Source organism: Leptinotarsa decemlineata, unplaced genomic scaffold, assembly GCF_025532065.1.
Source record: "Leptinotarsa decemlineata unplaced genomic scaffold, Ldec_3_MD MMD2_tig00000026_RagTag_RagTag, whole genome shotgun sequence".
NCBI lineage: Eukaryota > Metazoa > Arthropoda > Insecta > Coleoptera > Chrysomelidae > Leptinotarsa > Leptinotarsa decemlineata.
This window is the reverse complement of record NW_027412539.1, coordinates 7,533,413-7,558,543: the sequence shown is the minus strand read 5'-3', so window position 1 is coordinate 7,558,543 and position 25,131 is coordinate 7,533,413. Positions and strand designations below refer to the sequence as shown.

The following is a 25,131-nucleotide window of genomic DNA, read 5'->3' as shown; positions in this document are numbered from 1 at the left end:
GCCTGTTACATAATCTAGTGGTAATGCAAAATACTATCCTGAAAATCATTTTCAATCGTAAATAAAGATACTCCACTGTAGCACTATTCAAAGTATCAGACTTATTTGATGTGAGAAAATTATACACTTATCACTGCATATCATGGATGCATAATAACCCCACCCCCAATATAAATCATAATTATGAAACCCGAGCCAAACTTCATCAAAAAACGAATGTCCCTTGCTGTAGATTAATTTGCACTCAGAGATTTCTATCATACACTGGCCCAAAACTAATAAACCTACTTCCTTAGAGCAATCTCCAATAAATACAAATTCAAGTCAAAACTGAAAGAACATGTGAATCAAAACTATGACATATTGAAATCTGTCTGTGAAGTGGTTTCATAATCGAAGTTCTCTCTAGGCTATGAATATAAACTACATCCTATTGTAGGTAATATCTTGAATTAGTAGAACAATCCAACAAATATTACTCTCTCTTTCCACCAGTTTTTCTCCCATCCAAATATGTGTATCAGTTGTATCAACATTGTCAGTATGAGTGTTTGCTTCATTATGCAAAAATGATACCTCATTTATATGTATGTGTGTATGTATGTATATGTGTATATAGGTGTGTATATTCATATGTATATATGTGTATATGCATGTATATGTGTATACACATACTGGCCGTATATGTGTATACATGCATATACACATATATAAACAACGTTCAAGTTGTTTATAGGTTCATACTACAACTCAAGCTCTGCTTAGGTAGATCAGCCTTCAAAATTGTTTATTTTTCATTCATTGTTATACCATTATCAAAATATGTAATTACCTGAATAAATTTGTCTATCTATCTATCTAGTTCTTCATATGTTTCGAATATGAAGACTAACCAAATCTAGTCAAACAAATTCACAATATTCACTGCATCGTACTTAAAAAGTGCGCGAATAAACTCCCACCAGTATTTTGCAGACCTTTCAACCTGTCTTACAAGAAAGGGGAGTTTCCTTCTTGTTGGAAGATTACTCGCGTTCAGCCTATTCCCAGAAAGGGCAAGAAAATTCTTCTGAATAACTATAGACCGGTCGCAGTAATATAAAAAATCATGGAAAGAGCCGTAAACTGCCATATCCTTAAATATTTGGAAGGCTTTAACTTCTTGAGCGATCGTCAATATGACTTTCGAGAAGAAAGATCAACAGGCGACCTTCCATGGTATGTGGAAGTCGAAAATTGTTCGAGCTGACTAACGAGGTCTTACCTTCTAATGTGTGATTCCTAACACGAGTTGGACGATAACGAGTGAACATCGAGCATTCTGCCTGTGGCTTGAACCATCGACTCACCCATCGGCCGATTGACTGAGTGAACAAGGCACCCACGTTGAACCGTCCGGCTACCGACCGACCATATTTCGAATAATGCAATCGAGAAAGAATACTTAGTGATTCCCAGGGATCGATATCGACTCCAACCTGTGGACTTGACTTTTGGAAAAAGGCAAGAATCCAATATATTGCTTTGCTGACGACAGCACACTTGTCTCGTCATTCCATTTGGATTCCAGGATATCGGCTGCATATCAGATGAATATCTTCATCGGCAGCAGGAGGTTGCAATATCGAATTGGGGTGAAAATAACCTTGAACCTGGTTATTTTCACCACGAAAACCCAGGCATCGGTTTTCTTCAAAGAGGTAAATGTCTCGAACCGGATATAATAATGTCGGGACAGAAAATTCCGCTTTCTGCTTCGATAAGTTTGTTGGGGGTAAACTGCACACCAACCAATCTGTCTTGGCACAATCATGTCGCTGGAATTGCAAAGGCTGCCTCCCAAAACCTTGGAACACTGTTCCGAACCAGAAAACTGTATAATCTCCAGCGGCTTTTGATGCTTTACAGAGCTCAGATCAGACCTTGTTTGGAGTATTGTTCACATGTATGGAGCTGTTCAAGAACTCTTTCAGTTAGAGAACTGCGTTCTTTTTTCCTCTAACGACATTATCTTCAATTCATTCCACATCCATTACACAGCTCGCTTTTATTTTGTATGGAATTCATATCAAAAACAAAATGTTCTTCAGGAGTAGGTATATGAATTTCTTCTATTATTTCAGTGAAACTGGGAAAAACATTGGACCTAATGAAATCTCAAGCTACCGTCTACACAGATGTTAATGGAGATAGGCAGTCACAATCTGAGATAAAGGAGGAAGGTAACTTGACGGATTTACAGAAATTTCTCTTTCATATGCTTATCATCATCGTGTATACTCTCTGAAAAATTACGTTTACTTTTTGAACATTTAAAATCAATTAGAGATGAACTTCTTGTTCTAAATTCTGATTATGACTTTCATTGAAACAATCTATGTGTAAATCTTTAGTATAAACAATATATAAAATGAAAATATATATATTGAAATGGTCTGACCCTTCTGGACCTGTACCTTGAGGAGGTTGCTTTAATAGCCATGTTCCGATTGCGCACGACTGGTCTAAACCTCGAAGTAGGAATGGGTCAATTGAGGCTGAGCCTATGGCGAGAAGCGCTCACTGCGCAACCTCTGCTGCAGGAAACCAGTGATGCAATTGCACTCAGGTTTGTGTTCAATAAAGCCTACAAAATACAAATAAAACAGAACACAGAGTCACATGCCACAAATGCAATACGCATATATACATACGGCTCAAACACCAAAGAAGGCTCAGGATGTAGAGTGTACTCTAGATCACTAAGCCTAAGGATTAAGTGGGGAATGGGAAAAAATACCAGCGTGGTTCAAACAGATCTGGCTGGTATCTCGACCGCCACAAAAGAAATAACCAGAAAAGGAATTTCTGGCAAAAACATAATAATCTGCAATGCTAGCAGTCAAGCCATATTAGCCTTGAACAGATAACGTGTTACCTCAGGGCTAGTACTAGAGTGTCACCAAGAGTTAGCCAAAGCCTCGGTAGATAATAACATTATCCTGAAGTGGGTTAAAGGGCACGACAGGAGTAAAGGTAATCGCATTGCTGACTCTTTAGCTAAGGAATCGGTTGGAATAAGAATTTTAGGAACCGGTGGCACCTACGGCCTGATGACTTCGACAATTGCAGATAATAATTGGACATAATCTAGGAGGATAACTCCTCGGGAGAATGTACAATGGGTCACATGTGGCCTAAGTACTGTGAGCCTACACTCACCCTCCCTACTCTACAGACACAGATCTATACTGAAATAAATTTTTAATGGAACAAATATTTTTTTCTTTGTCATCGAAATGATCTCCCCATTCCCTACTTAGCACTGAATTTTCTCAAGTCACATTACAAAATTACATTGTCTTGCCAACGTAATCCTAGCCTATCTTGTGTACCCGCCGTTCAATCATCCGGTACGCAACCCCGAGATTTCGTCTTTCCGATTCTGAATGCAATTAGACGACGCTGTACACGGCGATGTTGATTTGCCAGATGTCAGCCTCTTATGTTAGAATACTATGAACCTCTGCATCCAAACAAGCCAGTTCTTGTGGCTTCAGGGGCCCAATTCTGTGTAGCACCCTGCATGTTCTGTTTATCTCAATTGGTGGCATGATGCGAGTTTGCTCTCCAGCCATGCCAACGGGTGACAGAACTGTCACTGCCACTCACTTCGTTAGCAGGCTGGGAAGGAGCTATACAGCCCAGCCGTCGAAGATAGGATACGTAATCCCTGAGTTTTTCGGTGTAAAAGGCTGCATACTCCAGATGTGTTTCACACCACAGAGCACGCATTCTTGCCATGTACCGTTTTCGTGCGGGCTCACTACTCTCGTATCTCTCAGTTCATGCGTCCACTCAAAAGCGTCCGTTGTCATTGCCAAGGTTGTGATCGGTAGGCAAATTATCGTTACTACCACTACCTTGCCTATGACCCCTCCGAGCGGGTCGATTGTGGACACCCCCTCCTCGACTACCAGGAACCCAGTTTTGGGTCGACCAGGTGGTTAGCCCTGTAGACCTAAGGCCGGCACCGGAGGGAGAATAGTCTTTTCCTTCTGCGTGTGCCTGGGTTACCGGTCCGGTTTTGAACCAGTTTCTTGGGTAAGTGATGACGCAACTCACCAAAGGCCTCAGGTGTTAGTGGCCCCCTGCTATTATTGTTATAATTATTGTTACTATTATAAAATTATTGTTACTATTATTGTTATAAAAATGATTCTACTTTTATTTCGAAACATTTATTTTATGTACCTCTGTTCGAAACAGTTGTCAGACTCATTTCAAGTTCAGTTTCGTTTCCATTAGACCACCTTTCATGAACACCATTTATAACTGTCTGACCAGAAATTTCCCATAAATATTTTTTATTCATTTCCGTCCTTATGTCGAATATTTCGTAATTTTTTCCAGTGAAAGCAGACGGAGAAATATTGGGAAAAATGAATCAACATATAGAAAGGACCTTCGAGAAAGGCAAACCCAACACCAAAGTCAAAACGGAAATAGAAATACCGTCGCAGGGTGTTCACCAGACGTTGATACAACCCGCCCCTGACGAAATGACGAACAACGGGAATAGAAGATCACCAATCAATCTGAATATTCCGACAGATAGCGAAGGAAATTCGGTAAGCTTATCGTTTGACTTTCAAGAAAGCATTTAAAATTTATCGTACAGGGAATTTCAATTATCCGGAACTAAAATATACATATTTTGAGTTCCCAAACTATACCGGAATCGATTTGATCTTCACAAACTTTATTTTTTCAAATTTCACGACACAATAATGAGCTTACCGGTTATATATGTATATATATATATATATATATATATATATATATATATATATATATATATATATATATATATATATATATATATATATATATATATATATATATATATATATATATATATATATATATATATATATATCCCAGAATCAAATCATATCAATATCTGGTAAGAAATATCGATTGCTTTTCCTCTCGCACGATAATAACTGACAACCTCGGCTCATCAAAAATATTTGTTTTAATGACGAGAGCACTTTTATTTAAATGGGAATGCAAATAAACAAAATTGTCGTTACTGGAGTGACGAGAACCCACGACTATTTAGAGAGTGCAATTATTGGTCCATTATTTAAAGAAGGAAATTTAAATGGCGAAATGTATGCTTACATGCTAGAAAGATCTATCGAACCTCGGATAGTTCATGAATTGGAGAGTCAAAGAGACATATACGGCAATTTATCCTTAGAAGAAAATGTATCACATTTTCAACAGGATGAGGTACCTCCTCATTATGTAGTTCCAGTTAGACAATGGTAAGATAATAATTATGATAATCAATGGATTGGAAGAAGAGGTCCTATTGAATGCCCTCGTAGATCCCCGGGCCTATCTCCTCTTGATTTTTCCTCTGGGGCCACCTAAAATCTGTTGTTTTTAAAAAGCATCCCGACTCAATAGAGCAACTGAAAGAAAGAATAATCCAAGTATGCCGAGCTATTTCCAGAGTTTCAAAATAGACTATTATTGTCTTGAAAAGAATGAAAATCATTTTGAACATTTCAAAATCCAAAATAGAAAATAAAATTTCAATTTAAATAAATAGTATTTTATTTTATAAACCGAAAATTACTACATCGAATATAGCTTTGTGGGGTACCATTGAAGAGCATTTCTTAAGAGATTTTAGATAAGGTATCACAAGTAGAGGGTTATCATTTGAGAATATAAAGTTGGGGTAGCTGTGTGGCTTGTGAAAACAAGTTAGCTATTACAAATAGATTTTAAACAGATTTTAAACATCATTTTGTTCCCCCCTCCCTATTATGGAAGTTGTTTACAGCGATTTCTTATATTTCATTTGGTTGCTCAGATATAGCCATTGTAAATTTTAATTTGTCACTCTGTATTTTTACAAAACGTTAAACGTGCATAGTATTTTATTTCAGTTTCAATTGGTTTTTTCATATTCTCCCAACCGACTTATGAATTTCGGTCGATAAAATCATTACAAATTACATAACAAAAAACAGTTTCAGTGCTATTTGGGTCCCTTAATAAAGTTTCCGGGTTTCTTGACCTCACAGACATTAAAAAAAATGTCCTAGGTCAAACAGAAGTCGCTATAGCAGCTCTTAGCTAGCAGGCTCGTACGTTCTGAAGAAATTACTTCAAAATCGTGACGTTCGAAAAAACATTCCAACTCTTCGTCAATATTGAACTGATTCGTTCTTCACTATGGGGTAGTAATGGTGGTAGTAACAACTGCGCTATAAAAATGAATTCAAAAACTCGAAGGAAGAAGCTTCACCATCTGCTCAATTGTCAAAATTTCTTTTTGAAACTCTACAGAACTCCCTATCTATTCAAAATGAAAGACTACGTTGAAATTAGAAGGTAGGTATTTTTGATTCATTACAAAGCACTGAATCAATTTTCATTTTTTTAAACTTTTCACAAAGCTTTCTGTATAGTGTAACTGAACGAAGGTATTTTGATCCAAAATTTATAGGATACGTAATTATCAGTAAAATCGACCGCGCTTTACGGCGCGGTCGGACATAATACTTTTCCAATTTTGAAATGAATGATTGAAACTTCATTTACCGCTCCACTTGCATTATTCACACGCTTTCCATTATTCAACTGCCGATTCCAGTAAATCGGAAAACTCAAGATTACAATTACATAGTATCACCGGACCCATAGTTACATTAAAATTCAAATAAGCAAAAATTTAGTATAATAGAAATGTAAAACATAATTGAAACTGGTTTTGCTGGTTCAAATAATTCAGTTTACCTGCTTATAAAATGAAAAATGTACCTAATACCCGTACCCAATAGCTATTCAGTAGCAAAAAGTCTTCATACTAGGAAGCTATTGTATAGCAAAACACTTCATTGTGAGATTTTCACTGGAGAGTTCACAAAACCGTAACACGTGTTTCGCTATACAGTAACTTCCTCAAGCAAAACACGTGTTGCAGTTTTGTTAACTTTCCAGTGTAAATCTGACAATGTTACTTGAATGAATTATGGATTTTCTCACGCCAATTCCATCACATAAAATACTGATGGTTGCAGAAAAAACAACTTTTCGCTATTTTCAAGCCATTAAAATGGTATAACGGATAGAATTGATGAAGAAGTTATTCAAAAAACACACTTTAATGTAGTATTTCCACTTGAAAGTTAACAAAACTATGACACGAGTATAGCGGAACACGTGTCGCGGTTTTGTAAACTTTCAAGTGTGTTTTTGAATACGTTATAATGAATTTTCGTCAAGTATCAGTGAGTTCTATCATATTCATGAATAAGTTGTTGGAAAATGTGTTCATGAAATGAACTTATTTCGGTAGTAAATGTAAAACAATATCATCCCCGATCTTCGGAATAATAATTTTGAACACATGAAATATAACGAGCCCAATATACAAAATATATTTTCCTGAATACACCGTAATGTTTATCTACTCATGAAAACAATAGTGTTAATGTAAGCGTGTTTTTCTTTCTCAACAAAAGTTCATTAGAAATATTCCATTTACAAAAAATGTGATCTAAATCGTACTGGTATTTTTGGGTAAAAACGAATAAGAATCGTAAAAAAATAATTGAATCACCGATATACAGATTCATCTCCTTTTTCTAAAGATATAATCAAAAATCGCTCAGAAAATAACACACCATTTCGGGCACTATTTCGAAGAATTTGATGCAACGAAAACAAATAATAGTTGTCTCTATGGAAGTGAATTTGATAAAACCGGATATCAATCACATTATGATGAGGTACAATTCCGCTAACTAAGCCGATCACGAGTATTTTGATGGGTGTCAATATGTCTTTGTACAATCACGTTTCTGGCATAGTAAAGTCAGCTCCTCAGGAAGATTGAACACTGTGTGGAACAAGAAAGACTGAGGTTGCTAGGCTTTATCCACATAAGCCATCCACCTGGTTGCAAACCTGAACCTTTCCGGCACACTTGGTTGCATGAAACCTCGAAGGACGGTTGGCAACCTTTTTTTTGTACATACTTTCACAAAAAGTGTTCGACTGACTTAGCCTGCCTGATTTCACCTGGAAGAATGCCAGAAATACGCAACAAATGCCTTAGAAGTTCATCTGAAGAGTATAGTTTTTGTAAAATACACTTCAAGAAGTGGTTTTTCTGAATAAAAGGCATCTACAGCGAATTGATTTCAACGTAAACCGCGACTTTTGCACATGTACCGCTTTCTAAGCATTTCAAAGATTATTTCTGTAGTACTTGTGAATCTCCATTAATAATGAAAGATTTCTTTTTGTGTACGTAGTATCCAATCACTTTTGTTTTAAAGAACAAGTAACTCTTTTGTTATCATTCCGGATACAGATATGTACTCATATCATACCACACAAACTTTTAAATTTACGCCAAAAGTCACTTACAAGTAACTCTGCCCAAAGTTTCTCTGTATGAAATGTAATGTCAATATTCCTAGTCATTCATTTTTATTTGCACCCGTGATGGAAATTGTTTCGACTCTAAACGAAATCATGTCATCCATTTACTTCTCCTGCCAGAATAATCAATGTTGATTTCTAACCGATATTCATTTCCGCAGATTGAAAGGTCGGATAGCGCGTCCGGAGTTCAATATTCAGCTCTCGACATTGCGGAGTATGTCTTCTGGACGGGAGATGAAAAAGGCGTCACTTCGGCTATTGAGGAGTTCCTACAAGCAGGTTTGGTGAGTCCTTTTCAATGTACATATATTTTCTCTGACCTAGTAAGCTTGCTTTTGATTAGACAAGAATGGAAAACAATGAATGTATGGTCAGGCCACAGTATAGCTACAACCAGTAGTGTCACTCTATCCGGAACCTTCAATTTTTGTGTCTCACAGTTTTATTCTTTTAGAACTACTGCGCATCCATAATGATTTATCAGCGTTTGACACTGCATACACTGCTCAACAAATGAATAATAGACATAAACTGCTCAACAATAAAACAAATTTCATGGAAAATCAAATGGGTGTTTTGTAGCAATGTAGAATATTACGGAACGCTTCGAAGTTTTTATTCACAAATTGTTCAAATTTTGATATTGATTTGAAAATAAGTTATCGAGAAGCTAATGGGACTTGTAACTTGAAACATGGCTCAGAACTGGATGAAATGCAATATTTTTACATTCTGTATGAATATCAGTTTTCTCAACGACAGCTCCCCCTGTACACCTTCCTGCATGTATTCCACGTTTGTCATTCTAAATATTACGAGTATTCTCAAAGCTATTACAATCACTTATTATATGTATCGATCAAGACTGTGTACGACACTAGGATAAATTATTCATTTTTCTATAGTATTTAATGCAAGAATATTTGATATATGGTTTTTCAATAAATTTTTGATTGCGTTTGAAAAATAATTCAATGACTTATTATCAAAAAATAAACTCATAAAATCTTCCGATAATCTGACTACTTTTGGAAATGAATGTTGACACAATTCATCCCTTTGCAAACTTTATCCTATTGGTAACTTCTCCGTTGTTTTCTTTTAAGACTCTCATTTCTCTAAACATTGGTTTTTATATCTTTTGAAATACGAATACAATATGAATCAGAACTTGGAATATTTCTCCCGAAGTGGTAATATTAGCCAAAACAAAACTTCTCTTCATCATAATTCCACAAGTGAAACTTCGTCAGTCTGATATGCCAAAATCAGTAAATTCCATTAATTCACAAAACGATAATTTCCATCTTAAAGCCATTCCACTAGATATATTTATTTTGTGAATCAAAATATGTCTGCTATAATGATAACATTGAAGCTGTTTTGTACAGAACAGAAAATACTGGGGCGTCATAAATGCGGTTGATTCGATAAAACAGTATTATTATTATAGTAGGGGAGCCCACGATGCAAAATGGGGATTTACTCGAGCATTATAGAGACATATTAGTTCGCAAAGCTTAGATGATAAGAAGGAAAAATGTTATATAATATATACCTTTTCATCGGTGGGGGAAGCGGCTATATATTTTTAAATATGTAAAAAATACTGTTGCATGGACATACTTGAGAGCGTCAGATATTGATAGCATCAATGTCCTACGTATTTTTAATAATGTTCGTATGTTAATTTGATCGTTTGTATGATGCGGGTGGTTGTACGTAAGGGTTGAAAGTGAAAAGAAAAAACATTTAATCGATCGCGTCAGATTTTCTAAGGAGGTGTTAATTGCAACAAAAAAAACTCATTTAATAATCTGACGAATTCGATCTGACGCAAACTCGCGACCATTATTATAATGTGCACAAAAAATTAGCCATTTTGAAATACTCAAGCACATCAGATTAAGATATATATGGTTCATCTTTACGTCTAGACGTGCTGTCTCATAATCTGACGATTATCTAGAGGGATTCGCCTAATCTGACATTTTTTTTTTCATCATTGAACTCAAATAATTGAAAAGCTCAGGAAATAGCATGCAAATAAATACGTGTATGTTTTTTAAGTAGAATACTTAGTATACTAGTATTTATAAGAAAATAATTTCAAAAACATGCTCAAAAACATTTAATTTTTTATAATCAATTGATTAATTAATCATCATCTTCATCACGAACAAGTCTCTGTGATCAGCTGTGATGGCGTCATGGCAACAGAATTCAGAGTGGGGACGGAGTGAGAGAGTAATAGACAGAGAAAAAGTGAAAGAGGAATAGAAACTCGGAGAAGGAAATATAGGTATCACACACATTAAACTTTATTTATTCATTGTCAGATTTTCGTTTTCCTTGAATTATTTCCTTCAAAATAAAAAAAATTAGCTACGCTGGAGAATGTCGAAATGACGTTATTTTTTTTACAACTTTGCTGCCCTCCCCTTTCTTTACGTCACTCTCAAATTTTCAGATCACTGGAATATACACTTTTTAGCATGTTATCATCTGATCTGTAATTAATGATCTGATGATCTTTGTTTTTAATAATCTGATCCTTTATCCTTCACGGGCAGCCTTATATATGGGGCTCATATTTGGTGAAGGTACTCAACCGGGTACAAGATATCCCCCTGTATATTAATCCGCCGCGCTTTAGTAAATCTTGAAATCTCCGCTTGGGCTCCCCTATTATTAGTAATCAAGTTACCTTGGAACTTTGTTGAAATACTATTTGTCAAATATTCTCAAGCATATCATTACAATATCATAAATTATTGTAACTGTCAACTACTGTTCGAATATTTTTCAAAAAGCCGTTTTCCCATCAAGAAATATGTGATACTACTTGGTTTGCCAGAAAAATAGCGTAAGATCAGTCCAACACTACATCAATTCGTTCCCCAATGGTGAATTACCTAATTGGCGTTTTTTTGCTGTGCTTCATCGTCTATTCAGGAACAATGGAAAAGTTTTTCAGAAGAGGAGAACTAAAAAACGTTTTGTAATATCTGCACATACAGAAATTGGCATTTCAGCCTACTTTGAGGTAAATTCAAATAATTTATCTAGAGAAATAGTTGTTCCACCGTCTGTTATTCAACGGAGTCTGAAGAAATATTTCTCCTTATAAGTTAAGACCAGTGCAAACACTAGAACCTGATGACCTTGAGTGACGATTGGGGTTTTGGCGGTGGTTTATGAATGAATGCAGACAAGATCCAAACTTCTTCACAAATATTATATTTCTAGTCCATCCCCACAATGCGCAAATACGATTTAGTATTAATGTTTGGTGTGGTCTGTTTAGAGGCAGAATTATCGGTCCATTTTTCTACCATAGTTCTTTGAAGGGACCCCGTTACATTAATTAATTAACAAGAGTGTTTTCCGATGATCTTGATCTGGAAACTCGTCAGATGATCTAATTTCAGCAGGATGGAGCACCAGCACAAAATTTCAGTGGCGTAAAAAGAATGTTGCGAGACTGTTTTGAAAACAGACGGATTACTACAAATGGTCCTGTTAAGTTGCCTCCTCGTTCGCTCGATATTTTATAGCTCTTTATTCGCCAAAACAGAGAAATGTTTTGTGCTGGTGAAAAAAAGAAATAATTCCACATAAGTCGCTCAAATTCATCTTCATAAAGTTGCTGCATTCAATAGTATGCTTCACAGATTATTGAATATTCCACTGTCTTATACGGATTTCCAGAAAGAGCTGAATTTGATCAAATAAATCGCGGTTAATAACGGTTATAAGGTAGATTTTATAAACGCCATTCTTTCTAAAAAACTACAAAAGCGAGCCGTGGACCTGGTCTACCCATATTCAAGATGCGATAACGTCAGTTATAAGACATTGGCATATTTGGGTGAACCAACCAGGAATATTGCCCGTTTCTTAATGAAAGAACGCGTAAACGTAGCTTACAGAACGAATAATAATCTAAGTAAATTTATTAAAAACAATAAAGACAAAACTTCGGCGTCGGATAGATCAGGAGTATATAAGCTGACTTGTGGCTCTTGTCCAAAACTGTATATTGGCCAAACAGGAAGAACATTGTCTCAAAGAATTAAAGAGCATAGAAGTAGTTTTGTAATTCCACATTTGCAAACCGCCTTTCAGCAGAAGGACATGAGTTCAATTATGAATACGATGTGTTGAATTTAGAAGAGAAGAGTTTGAAACTCAATCTTCTAGAATATTTAGAAATCAATAGATTCAGGAATTCGGGTGATTTACTGAATGATCAATTAGAATTGAATATCTCTCCGTTACTAAATATGTTTTCAAATGTGGAAAATGGAACATAAGTTCAGGTAATCTAATTCATTACAAACTTAGGTAAAACATCAGGTACTTGAAATTCCGGTACTTCAAATTGTAGAATGAGGTATATATATAGCATTGAATGTGTGGAATTAGTTATTAAGACACGCCCAAAGAAGCCATTGTATGGCGAAACACGTGGTGCGTTTTTGTAAAACTGTCTAGTGAAAATCACACAATAAAATGTTTTTAGAATACGTTAGGTATGGATTCCATCATACTTATATAAAAATTTCTGAAATCTCAGCCCTTCGATTAGCAAGCTCAATAACCGCTCTTCATTCAAAAACGAAGACTAGAACTTGAATAGTCAATACTGATATAAGTATCGAATATCTGAACAATCAATTCTCTTTTCAACTGTATATTCTGGTGAATGCGTAAGTTATTTTTATCCTGAATATTTGCCAAACTCTTGATCATAACGTGTAGATTAATCACAAATAGCCATCGTATGTAAATATTCATCATGTTTGCTTAACAAAACAGGGCCGTACATGCCATTTCGTAAGGTAATAACAACATTCAAAAATTGTCTTTAAAATGTTTTCATCTGTCATTGAACTTAATAAAATTATAAAAAATACAAACATTTTCGCACGAATTAGTAATTTTAATTGGGGTATAACGGCGAATGTTGTTTTTAACTTCTTAATTTGCAAAAGATTCTGTTCGTATTACCAAAATGAAAACTAGAAAATGAATCAATTTTATTAAAAAAAAATGTTGTCAAAGATTGATAAAAAAAATGTAATGAGATTCATCATGTTTACCAGAATTATATATGTTTTCAATGAAAAGCAGCACCATTATTATTTTTCCAGATGTCCCGTGAAGAGGCCATCGGCTTTCTCCAGGAAATCAAATACAACTTAGATAATCTGAAAAGCCATTATACCCAACTGGGGTTGAATTCTCTCCAGCAGCCTAAGGTGAGTGAAAATCCTTTCTATTCGTGATAATACAATCCTTTATATAACACATTACTTACCAACTGGCTTGTTCACAGCACGAAAATATCATTAAATCACGACTACGTTTCTCTCTGCTACATTAAGGCCAAATATCTTTCAGAGATACGAGAGAACATGATATTGTGCTCTAGAATAATGCCAGTTTGGAGTCTGAAGTATAATATTATTTCAGCTCAATGAAAAATTGCAACAAAATCATTTACAATTCATAGTCTCAACACGTTCTGAATACGATAATGAATTTTCATTTAAATTGAAAAGGTTATATTTTTTGTGAGAGAGTTTTTGGGAAGAAAGGTTTGTGGCTACCACTTGTGGAAAACTCCAAAATAAACTCCACAAAAATATGTAAATCATGCAAAGAAGTTACTTTCAGAAACAAACTGAAAATAAAAACCCTACTAATGATTATTTTCACATGAACACTGAATTACACGAATGGAAAAATAGTTTCTAAACAGCTACTTTCATATAAACATTGAATCATAAATTTCATTAGTTCCGACTTCCATAAAATGATTTGAAATCCCTGAAAGAACTAATAAAAAAGAAGAAATAAAAATGAATAAATAAAGCAATCATTAGTGACTCGGATAACAAAACGAAAACACTTTGGCACATTGTAAACAGAGTTAAAGGAAAACATAAATCTAACAAAATATCTGAAATTAATTTTAATAACGAAGTCCTAACCGAACCAGAAAACATGGCCCCTGTGTTTGGACGATATTTATCAACAGTGATAACTGATAAATTGAATGAACATTTTGGTCAACAGTTTTCCACACAATGTACCACAGGTGAATTCAATCCTGCATCAATGTTTTTTGAACCCGTCACAAAGGACGAAATACTTGTGGTCATAAACTCATTACCTAATAAAAAATCTACAGGTCCGGACGAAATTCCGATTTCAGTAATTAAAGACACCAGTGATATAATTGCACCAGCTTTCGAGCATATTATCAATCAATCAATCAATATTATCAATTGCAAGGCAAATTTCCCTCTAGCCTCAAATTAGCCTCTATAATTCTTATTTTTATCCAAGTAATATCGAGAATTATAGACCAATCGCTGTACTAAGCAGTTTTTCTAAACTGATAGAGAAAGTAATGGCCAATATAATCACAAATTTTCTCAACACATATCAGGTATTATGTGACAACCAGCATGGATTCCGTAGTGGTTTATCAACTGAAACAAGCACAATTGAATTTGTTCAATATGTCAACAACAAAATGGACTCTGGCGAATTTGTGATCTCAATTTTCTTTGATCTTACTAGAGATTTCGACTCGGTCGATATTTCTTTCATATCTTATAAATTGAATAACCTTGGTGTCCACTGTCCAATCAATGAGTGGATCATGTCCTTCCTCGAACGAAGAAAGTTCATTGTTAAGATTGATGACGTCATCTCGGAGGAATTTGAAACAGATATTGGTACACCCCAGGGAAGCGTACTCGGTCCTCTAATTTTCCTGATTGTCATTAACGACCTTCCCATTCACATATCTCAAGGAAGGGTGCTTATGTACGCAGATGATACTTGCAGTACTGTGTCAGATACTTCATCTGTAAGACTATCTGAGGTCAACACAATCCTAAACGAGTTCAAGGACTGGTGCTTTAAAAATAAACTCATGATTAATCATAATCAGAATGTAATTTTGTTTTTTAAACCATTATTCATGTATGTCATTTTATTTGTATATATTCATCAGACACAATTTAATTTGTGAACTAATCCGATCTATTTCTTGTTAATAGGATATGGATGCAATACATTTGAATTTGAATAGCTGAAAATAAAAATTATATTAAGCAAAAAACTCGAAATGAAATGATAGTGAAATAAAATACAAGTAAAAATAAAAGAATTCAACAAAAAATTAAAATAAAAAAAATGTTGAGAGATTATTAGTTGCCGATTGTTAGTAGCCACAATCATCTTCGGATCATGACTGGACTAATTCCTCCGAGAGAAGACTATTTATGGGTCATTCCAGTACTTTCACTTATCTTCACTTTCCTTTTTCCACCTCTCCGGTTTAGTGGGAGATGACCGTTTGGCGGGAGTTGGCTCCGCTATTTCTGATTTGCTGGTTTCTCCTGGCTGTGTGTGTTTCTTGTGCTCAATATTGCGAACATTCAATGGCCTCAATATGACCGATATAGGATTTTCCCCAGTCACAAGGTATCCGGTAAATTCAATTCTTGGAATTGCAGTCCGCGTTTGGTGGTCTGGTTTTCGTGAGGCTGCTACGGATAGTGTTTCCGAATCTGAAGCAGGTTCTGATGTTGTACTTGGATCCAATTCTTCTTATCCTTTCCGATAATCCTCTGATGTAGGGAAATGCAAGCACTGGTTGTGACGGTTTCTCTTCCTTGCGGGGCTCCTGCTATCTTTTAGCCAAAGTCTGTTCCACCATCGCTTTGGAGTAGCCATTCCCTTGAAGATCATTTTTGATTATGCCTAGTTCCTTCTCGAGAGCTTCTTTCGTATAACAGAGCCCGAAAGCTCGGTCTAATAGAGTCTTGATGATTCCTCGTTTAGTCGATTGATGGTTGGAGTCGTGGTTCAGATACTGTCCCGTATGAGTGGGTTTTCGGTATACAGATGTTTCCCACTTAGAGTCGGTCGTCTTCACCAATACGTCTAAGAATGGCAATTTGTTATAGACTTCCTTCTCCATTGTGAAAGTGATGGAAGTTCTCAAGCTGTTGATGTATTTCAGGAAGGCGTCTAGTTCATTATTCTTATGGTTCCATATTATGAAGGTGTCGTCAATGTATCTCAACCAGACACGAGGTCTCTTGGCTATGACTGGTGAAAGTGGTGATCTCAATGTCATCCTTCATCTTGTGTAAAGAATTCGTCCTTTAGTATCCTAGTAATTTCATTATTACTTCTATAGGTAAATTCGTTCAAGCTTCCAGGTCCTCGTCTTCGAAGGCTTCCTCTGTATGATTTAGAGTGCTTCTACGACCGGAATGTTGGTGTAAAGGCTTTCCACGTCGAAACTGATTGGTTGATATTCCTGTGTGACTTCAATTGCCCCTGGTAGTTCAACAAAATGCCTTGAATTCGTCATAAAAGACGATGTTTTCCTTGTAATGGTTGTATTATGGGTAGTAAATATCTGGACAAGTTTTGAGTAGCCGAATCTCTGGAGCTAATTATCGGTCTCAGCGGAAGGTCCTTCTTGTGAATTTTGGGTAGTCCATACAGGTGAGGGCGCTTAGTGTGGTGCGGTGTTAGCGATGATCTCTCCTTTTCCGAAAAATAGACTTGTGTTTTTTCAAAATCATGTATTGTCCCTTCTGAAGAACCTCTTCGATCTTCTGTTCGTAGAGAACAGTATCCATCACCACAGTAGCGTTTCCTTTATCTGCAGGTAGGGTCTTGATGGTGTTGTCTCTACGTAGGCCGTTCAGAGCTCAACGTTCTTCATTGCTGCTGTTAGATGTTGGAACTGGTTCTCGATTCAGCTGTTCTCTGATTTCAGGGATTTCGAATCATTTCATTCTTCCTTTTGTGCAGGTGGGTAATAACTGAAAGATAATGAGTAATATATAATTGCAAATAATAGTTCAAAGTGATCCAAATTCGACACTTTTAAAGGGAGACTCCTGTTTTTAAACTAGATAGATGAAAGGTTTGTTTGAAGGTGGTTAACAATGTTTCATGGTGCATTTCATTAGTTCGGACTTCCAATGTCTAGTATGATATAAACTGATTTGATATCCCTGAAAGAATCGGTAAGAAATTTAAAAATAAAAAAGAAACTTCTAATCAAGCGGAACACGCCAAACGGTGAGCTTCCGCTGAAACCGATGAAGCGTAGAGAGGGAAGAGGGGATACTAACAATCGAAACGTCGTGAATTGACTTGTTTTGAAATCTTTTAATTTGTAATTTTCTTTTCTTGTTATTGTTTTTTTTTTTAATTTTCATTTCGTGTTAATATTTTATTTTTTGGTTGCTACTTGTATTTTATTGCATTGTAATTTCAGTTTTTTGCTTAATATAATTGTTATTTTTTCAGCTAACTTCTTTATTTTTAATTTTTTTACAGATTCTTTCAGATATTTCAAATCAATTTATATCATACTAGACAATGGAAGTCCGAACTAATGAAATAGACAAATGAAAACTGATGGCTGTTTCGAGAGTCAAATTTTATGACAAAGTCAATGGTTAAAACCGCATATCGATATCTACTCATCATCGTTTCTGAGTTCTGCATGTTTTTCAAAAATGTGCTTTTTCGAAAAGTTGCAACTTATTTCCTGTCAAAAATTTCTTGTTTCTATAAAAACATTTTCATAGCACTTTTTACGTGAAATTCAATGGTGTAAATAGTTATTTATTATACAAGGGAAAAAAGTATTAGATTTTAGCTCGAGATTATGTTGTCTACCGACGCGAAGCGGAGGGAGACAAAAACCGAGAGGTAAAATCTCATAGTTTTCCCGTTTATAATACACAATTTTTTTCTGTGACGGGAAAAACGACGATTTAATATTGAAAAAAACATATTTTTACAATATGTTAAAGTTAGAAAATTATCGATGTGAAATTTGAATTTTTAAACAGGTAGGCTGTTGAACTTATAAAATTGCTAGGAAACCAATCAATTGAAAATCAAATATCTGTCAATTTAATTCTGTGATTTGATTTAAAAACTGCGAACTTAGTGGTCAGTAATTATTTCGAAAAATGTCTAATTCCGAGTTTTCTCTGACTCCACCGGAGTTAGTAGGAGCAGCGAAAGTAGCGTCACAAAAATTATTGCCAGCTAAATCGCGGAAAATTTATGAAACCGCGTATTCAAGATTCATGGAATGGAAGATGAAAAAGACATGCAGTTCTTTCTTGGAAACGGTGTTATTGGCTTATTTTTCGGAACTGTCACAACAACAAAAGTCATCAACAGTGTGGTCGAATTAATCAATGATTGAAAGTATGTTACAATAATAATGTAGACAGTTCAAAATATTTCAAACTAATTACATTTCTGAAACAAAATGGGAAAGGTTACACGCCCAAGAAAGCTGCGATATTTACGAGTACACATATTAGTGACTTATTGAATAATGCTTGAAATATAACTTTTGTAGGTATAAGAAAATATTCTGAACTTAAATTACCTTTACTTTTGTATATATATGTTTATATATATACAGGGCTTTTCATGATGAGCGTTAATTATCCGTTTCTGGCAAACTTCAACGGATCAATCTGAAAATTCCACAGTATGCATAAGTCAATATGACCTACACGCCTAAAATATTTTAGACGAAGCGGCGTTGTCGCTTCTACTATAAAGTAGCGGCTTCTTTGATGTTTCAAATGGAACACCCCGTATATAATATCATATTATGATTCATTATTACTTTGTCAACAAATTCATATACTATTTCTCTATACCTTTCTATTACCGTTTAGAAGATATAAATTAATTTCGATATTTTTTTACCAAACATGAACTTTAATAAATGCTGATAATCTTGAACTCTCTTGCACTAAAACGATCAAATTTGAAATGGAGTGGAGTGATACTATGAGAATCTTCACTTCGAGTCATATTTTCATTTGCCTCATACAGGGTCTTCAAAAAATGCAGATACTTTAATCTCATGAAAAAATGAGTGGAACTCAATTTTTTCAAATGGAACACCCTGTATATTTCAACATTTTTGAGCTCTACATCCAATTTTAGATTAACTTTGTTCGGATAATACTATTTCTATTTTGAACCGTTTTCGAGATAAACTGTTTCAAACGGAAATTGACATGGTTTTCTTGTTCATCACTCATTTTTGTGAAACAGATTTCGTTTGATGTTTCTCAATTAGTCACAGATAATACAAAGAAAAGAATTATTAAAATACTCCTCAACCATCGAATGAAACTTCTCTTCAAACAATAGTTTTATTAACGCTGAAACACGAACTGAAAATAATAAACCCATAAATTAATGAGTTAATTTAATCGTCAGTGTATTTCAGAATATGTTCAAACACATCTCCACCTCTACTTAAACAAACATGTAATCTCTTCAAAATATTGTCATGTGTAGCCATTCTGATCAAGTCTGGAGTCAAACTATTGAAAGCAGTTGTAACTCTCGATTTCATATCTTCCATTGTTATTGGAGTAGAGTAAACCATATTTTTAATGAAAGCCCACACAAAATATTCTAATGGATTACCATCTGGTGTTCTAGGAGGCCAACGAAAAGGTCCATTATTACCAATCCATCTGTCTTCGAAGATTTCGATTAAAGCTTCGCTGACTGAATGAGAATTATGGGGTGGAGCACCATCCATTTGGTACCATACACGTTCTCTTCCTGGTCTATTCTTTAAAATCATTTGAATTCCATTCCTCAGTAAATCTTCATATTTTGATGCATTCAAATTATCATCATAAAACTCGATATAAAAAATTGACTCATTCTTTATGGCACAAAATACATTGAATTGCCATCTTTCTTGAAAACCCCTTTGGCGGACAACATGGGGATTTTCTGGCGCCCAATAATGACTGTTGTGTCTATTGAAAACTCCATTTTTTGTGAATTTGGCCTCATCTGTCCATATGATATTTTCAAGGAAATGTTCATCCTCTTGAGTCTTGACAAGTAACCATTCAAAGAATTCCACTCTACGAGGTAAATCAGTCTCTTTCAAATGTTAGACACAGTAGAACTTATAGGGATGCCATTTATGCTTATTAAGAATTCGACAAATTGTCACGTAGGGTATACCTATCTCCCTTTCAGCCTCGTGCAGAGAAGCATTTGGAAATGCATGAAAGTATCCCAAAACCGTTATACCATTCTCATCATCATCCACTTTAGTCTTCTTACGAATGATTTTTGGACGGAAGGTTCCATTCAACCTACACTTTTTTAGTAGTCGATGTTCTACTTGCAATTCTATTGCACTCACCATAAATTTTATTAATAAATTCAAGAAATCTTCATTACTGTAACCTAATCTTGACCTTATTCTATTATAATTGGTAGCTATCACAATCAGTCAAAACCACCAACGAAAGTCTGACGTTAAATAATTGGTTTATTTATTTTTCCAAAGCACACTATCAAAAACTATTAATGTGTACTGTTGTACGTTACAGACCAATACCTCAATGTATACAAATTGTAACTTTTTCTAAGGTAGGTACATAGCAATTTCGAATTGACTGATCTGAGACAGTTAAAAAACTGGATCAAAAAGAAATATTCTAAGTATAAAAAAAAATGTTGAATATCCAAAATAAGTGATGAATTCAAAAAAACGAGCAAGAAAGCCACGTCAGTTTCCGTTTGAAACAGTTTATCTCGAAAACGGTTCAAAATAGAAATAGTATTATCTGAACAAAGTTAATCTAAAATTGGATGTAGAGCTCAAAAATGTTGAAATATACAGGGTGTTCCTTTTGAAAAAATTGAGTTCCACTCATTTTTTCATGAGATCAAAGTATCTGCATGACAGCAAAAAACTTTTCGAAAATGCACATTTTTGAGAAACATGCTGTAACTCAGAAAGGATGATAGATGTCGATATGCGGTTTTCAGCATTATGTTTTTCATTAAATTTGACACTCAGACACAGCCATCAGTTTTGAAAACGGTTTGAAAACAGGAGTTTTTCTTTGTAAGTGTCCAATTTGCCCCTCTCTGTAGTTATCATTAAATATGAATGAATTGAGAGAAAATGGATAAACTTATAACAATTAATTGGTAGTTGAAATACAATATTGGTTACAATTTCACTATCACTATTTCTTCTCACCTTCGCAATTTCTCTGCTTTGCCCACCGAGAACGTTGTTTTTCAGTTTTCAAAGACAACGAATAACTCACAGTTCACCACACAGACTTCGTTCCCCACTAACATAATTTTCACTACACGAGTACCTTGATGTTAATGAACTCTCGCCCCACTCCGCTGCCACTCTACTTTGCAATCAATATCCAGAGGCACATCTAGATTTTCCAAAGTACCTATAGCAAGCGCCAAATGTGATGGCGAGTGGTCGCGCAGGTTTAGACTGTCCCAACTGAATTACTATTGGATTACGATAAGCCCCTTGCCGGCTAGTGTCATACCAGAAACCACACAAATTATTCAGACAATGCCAAATGTCAACAGCATTGGTATGTCTTGCAAGAGTTGTAGTGGAGGTTATATTGAAAATGAGTTTGAGCGCATGGGGGCGGGTTCGCCATCACGTTTGGCGCTTGCTGTATACACATTGAGGATATATTACTCAAGTGTGTTTTCTAAATTCACAAGAAACAAAAATCTTGTGGCTTTTGGATAGTTACACTTACTATTTCTGAAATATAGAATGGAAATCTCAAAAAATTACAGTTTTCAGATAAATTAGTTGTTGTGAAAAAAATAAGTAACTTGCTTCAACTCAGATTTGATAGTTTTGAGTGTTAAAAAGGCAATTTCAGGAATTGATAATTCATCACTTACTTTTGGATCTCTTTTCAGGTTCAGGAGATTTTACCAAAACAACAGGATATCAATGAAAAAACTGAATATTCCGAGAAACCTGAACTCAGGAGCAATTTCAATATTAACCAACTTCGTCAGAAGGCAGACAAAAAAAGGATTGTTGAAGACACACATTCTCTAACAGTGGATAAAAATATAGGTGAGTATTTCAAAATTGTATTTTAATGACTGTTGACAATTATGTAATGATTCCAGTTCACTACTAGATTTAGAATATATGTGAGGACATCGAACTCATTGTAGAAAATACTATAATCCTATAATCTGGAACTGAAGATACAAACAGATCTACGGAATAAATTATAAAGTGTCACAGTATTTATGACAATGTGAGCTGTTTAACAAAAAAAAAAAACATTTGTTCAGAAGTTAGGAAAGGAAACAACTTGTATGAAACAAATATTGTTTCTAAAGTAATAATTGAAAAACTGTTGTTCATGAAACAAGGAACACACAGGGTGTGTCATCGAAAACGTACCGCAACGTACTGCCAGAGAAAAAAACTTTTGTGAAAAATACAAAAACATGTCAAGTTCATTTGTAAAAGAAACTAGTTTTGATCCAAAATCTTTTGCAAAATTATCAACTCTGAGCAATTCCCATTCAGAGGAATGGGGTCGAATAATACCTCATACATTAAAATATAATTTTCTCTGCAATGTATGCAGGATCATTCTCTATATCAGTAAAAGCTGAGTTGGGAGTATTTTCGAGTGAATCCGAGTAAGGTAAGTGTCTATAATTCAGGCACTTCAAGAGCAAAAAACCTAGTGATGAGATATATTTTTCAGGTCATTCAGGGTCTATGTAACTGAAGAATTATAATTAAAATGTAATTGTTGTGCTTTTAAATATATTTTGGACGCTGTTTTATGGTCATGAATTAGACAGACACTTTCTTCAGAAAGATGTAATTTCAACACTTCATGCTCTTAATTCAGACAGACCTGTTGAATTTTGATGAATAAGAAAGTAAAGCGTATCACTGAATTTTATTCGGAAACATATCAAATTGAATATGTACAATTGATATTTTTAAGTTTAGATCAATACTGTATCATTCCTTTTACAACAAAATAATTACGTCTATAAGTCTCCTGTGGGGGTTTGATTTTTGCCTTGATTTCCACTCAATCATACCAAATCTGATCGGGTATTCGAAGTCATTTTCAGTTGTCAATTCCACTTCTCTGCAGAGCACTAATGAACATCCTGCTTGGTTCCAGCTCTGTAATATTACCAGAAAATTATTCGATTTGATGTATTATATATTCAGATCCACCAAGGATTTTTTCCGTTATTGTATTACTTTCTCCAGGCTTTATGTTTTCTGGTTCCTTTAATTTTCATATTCACTTTACGTTTTTTTTTTCTGCTTCAATGCCCTCACTTTCTTAATCTTTCTCCATGTAATATAACTTCCAAGAATCTGAAGATTTAACTGAAGAAATGTTTGTTTTTCTCTGAGGTTTTTTCTTCCCGGTTTACCCAAAACAGGCTCTTTTGAACTGACTTATCTTCAATCTGATTACTGATTGTAAGACTCCTTTACAATGGAGTTTTATGAACTTTGTCAATGAACATATTTTGGAAGAAACTTATTTGGCTGTTTTTCATCCTGTATTTCATGTAAAATTTTGTTAACATCATCATCAAGTTGATTTTCCTGTGTTTTACGTGTAAACTCTTCAGTTTCTTCGGAAATCAAGCATGACTGAAGAAATATGTCATACCAGACTCCATACAGATGTTTGTCCTCAACATTTTCTTGTCAGTAGGTCTAGCCATTTCACGCGGATAAAATAAACTGTGCTTTTGAAATTAGGTGTGATACTAGAAAATTTGCAGAGAACTGAGTGTTATAATTGAGTTTGAAAAATAATCAGAAAAAAACTACTTTCAGATAGATGTTTCACAATTTCCATTTCGTTTCAGGTAACGACAAAGTTATCGAAGATGATTACGACGAGCTACTGGAGCGGTTACGGTTAGCAGACTTTCTTTACACAGAGTACTCATTAGAAGAAGTGATTTATCAGCTGGCCAAAGTGATGTTCACACAAAGCTTAACACGGGGCAGTGCAGAGGCTCAAGAAGCTCTCCAGAAGTTCACTAACTTCTTGGAACTCGAAGCGGCTCAGGGCCATATTTCGCGAGCACTTGAGAAAAAAGTTCTTGGTGAGTATATTGATAATATAGTTTCATCTATGATTGGGTTACTGAATAGAAAATGAGTGCTGATTAAATTTTATAACTTTATTAAATAACTCAAAATTCCACTGAATACTATAATACTCATTTCTCCTATTTACTGTCGTTTGTAACCTCATCGCTTGATCTAAGTTCTAAACTAATCTCAGACTCAACTTGTTGATATTTCTATCTTATGAAAGCACTTATAATTTCTCAAAATTGTTCAGTGCATCCTGATATGTTGCCGTGGTGTCATAAGAAAGCCGGATGAGTACGTTCGAGCATATATTAGGTTGTTTCAGAATTTATGGCTAGGTTTATGAATCTACTTCAAAGTGTAATATTTCAGTGAATACTAATTCAATTCAATGGAAATAAGCGCTCTTTGAATCAATGATTGTTTGGCCTGGTTGCAAAAAGATATAGTGAAACATACCAGTAACCATGATCTTTTTTTGTGGGTTTTCGCCTTTGGGAAGTGCCTGGGTGGCGAATTGGTGTCCAACCAGTGTTCTGGGCGCCACCTGTTGTCGTAGAGAGGATCTACTTTTCATCGTGACGATACGATCCAAAAAAGGGTCGTTTTAGTTGCACAAAAGCAAACAAGAACAGAAAGCAATGAAGAACAGATTT

At 35.0% G+C, this 25,131-nt stretch overlaps 1 protein-coding gene across 4 annotated transcripts in view; it reads left to right on the top strand.

Moving 5' to 3' along the window:
* Positions 1 to 25,131, top strand: part of LOC111503748 (uncharacterized) — a 293,459-nt gene that overhangs the window by 263,238 nt on the left and 5,090 nt on the right. For 3 of the 4 annotated variants that reach the window (XM_074171668.1, XM_074171669.1, XM_074171670.1), the window contains 6 exons: positions 2,124 to 2,222; positions 4,393 to 4,610; positions 8,613 to 8,738; positions 13,611 to 13,718; positions 22,282 to 22,444; positions 24,241 to 24,483. In XM_074171668.1, the coding sequence (XP_074027769.1) occupies positions 2,124 to 2,222; positions 4,393 to 4,610; positions 8,613 to 8,738; positions 13,611 to 13,718; positions 22,282 to 22,444; positions 24,241 to 24,483 (957 nt within the window). The remainder of the gene's footprint in view (positions 1 to 2,123; positions 2,223 to 4,392; positions 4,611 to 8,612; positions 8,739 to 13,610; positions 13,719 to 22,281; positions 22,445 to 24,240; positions 24,484 to 25,131) is intronic. The other variant, XM_074171671.1, reaches the window with a different exon arrangement.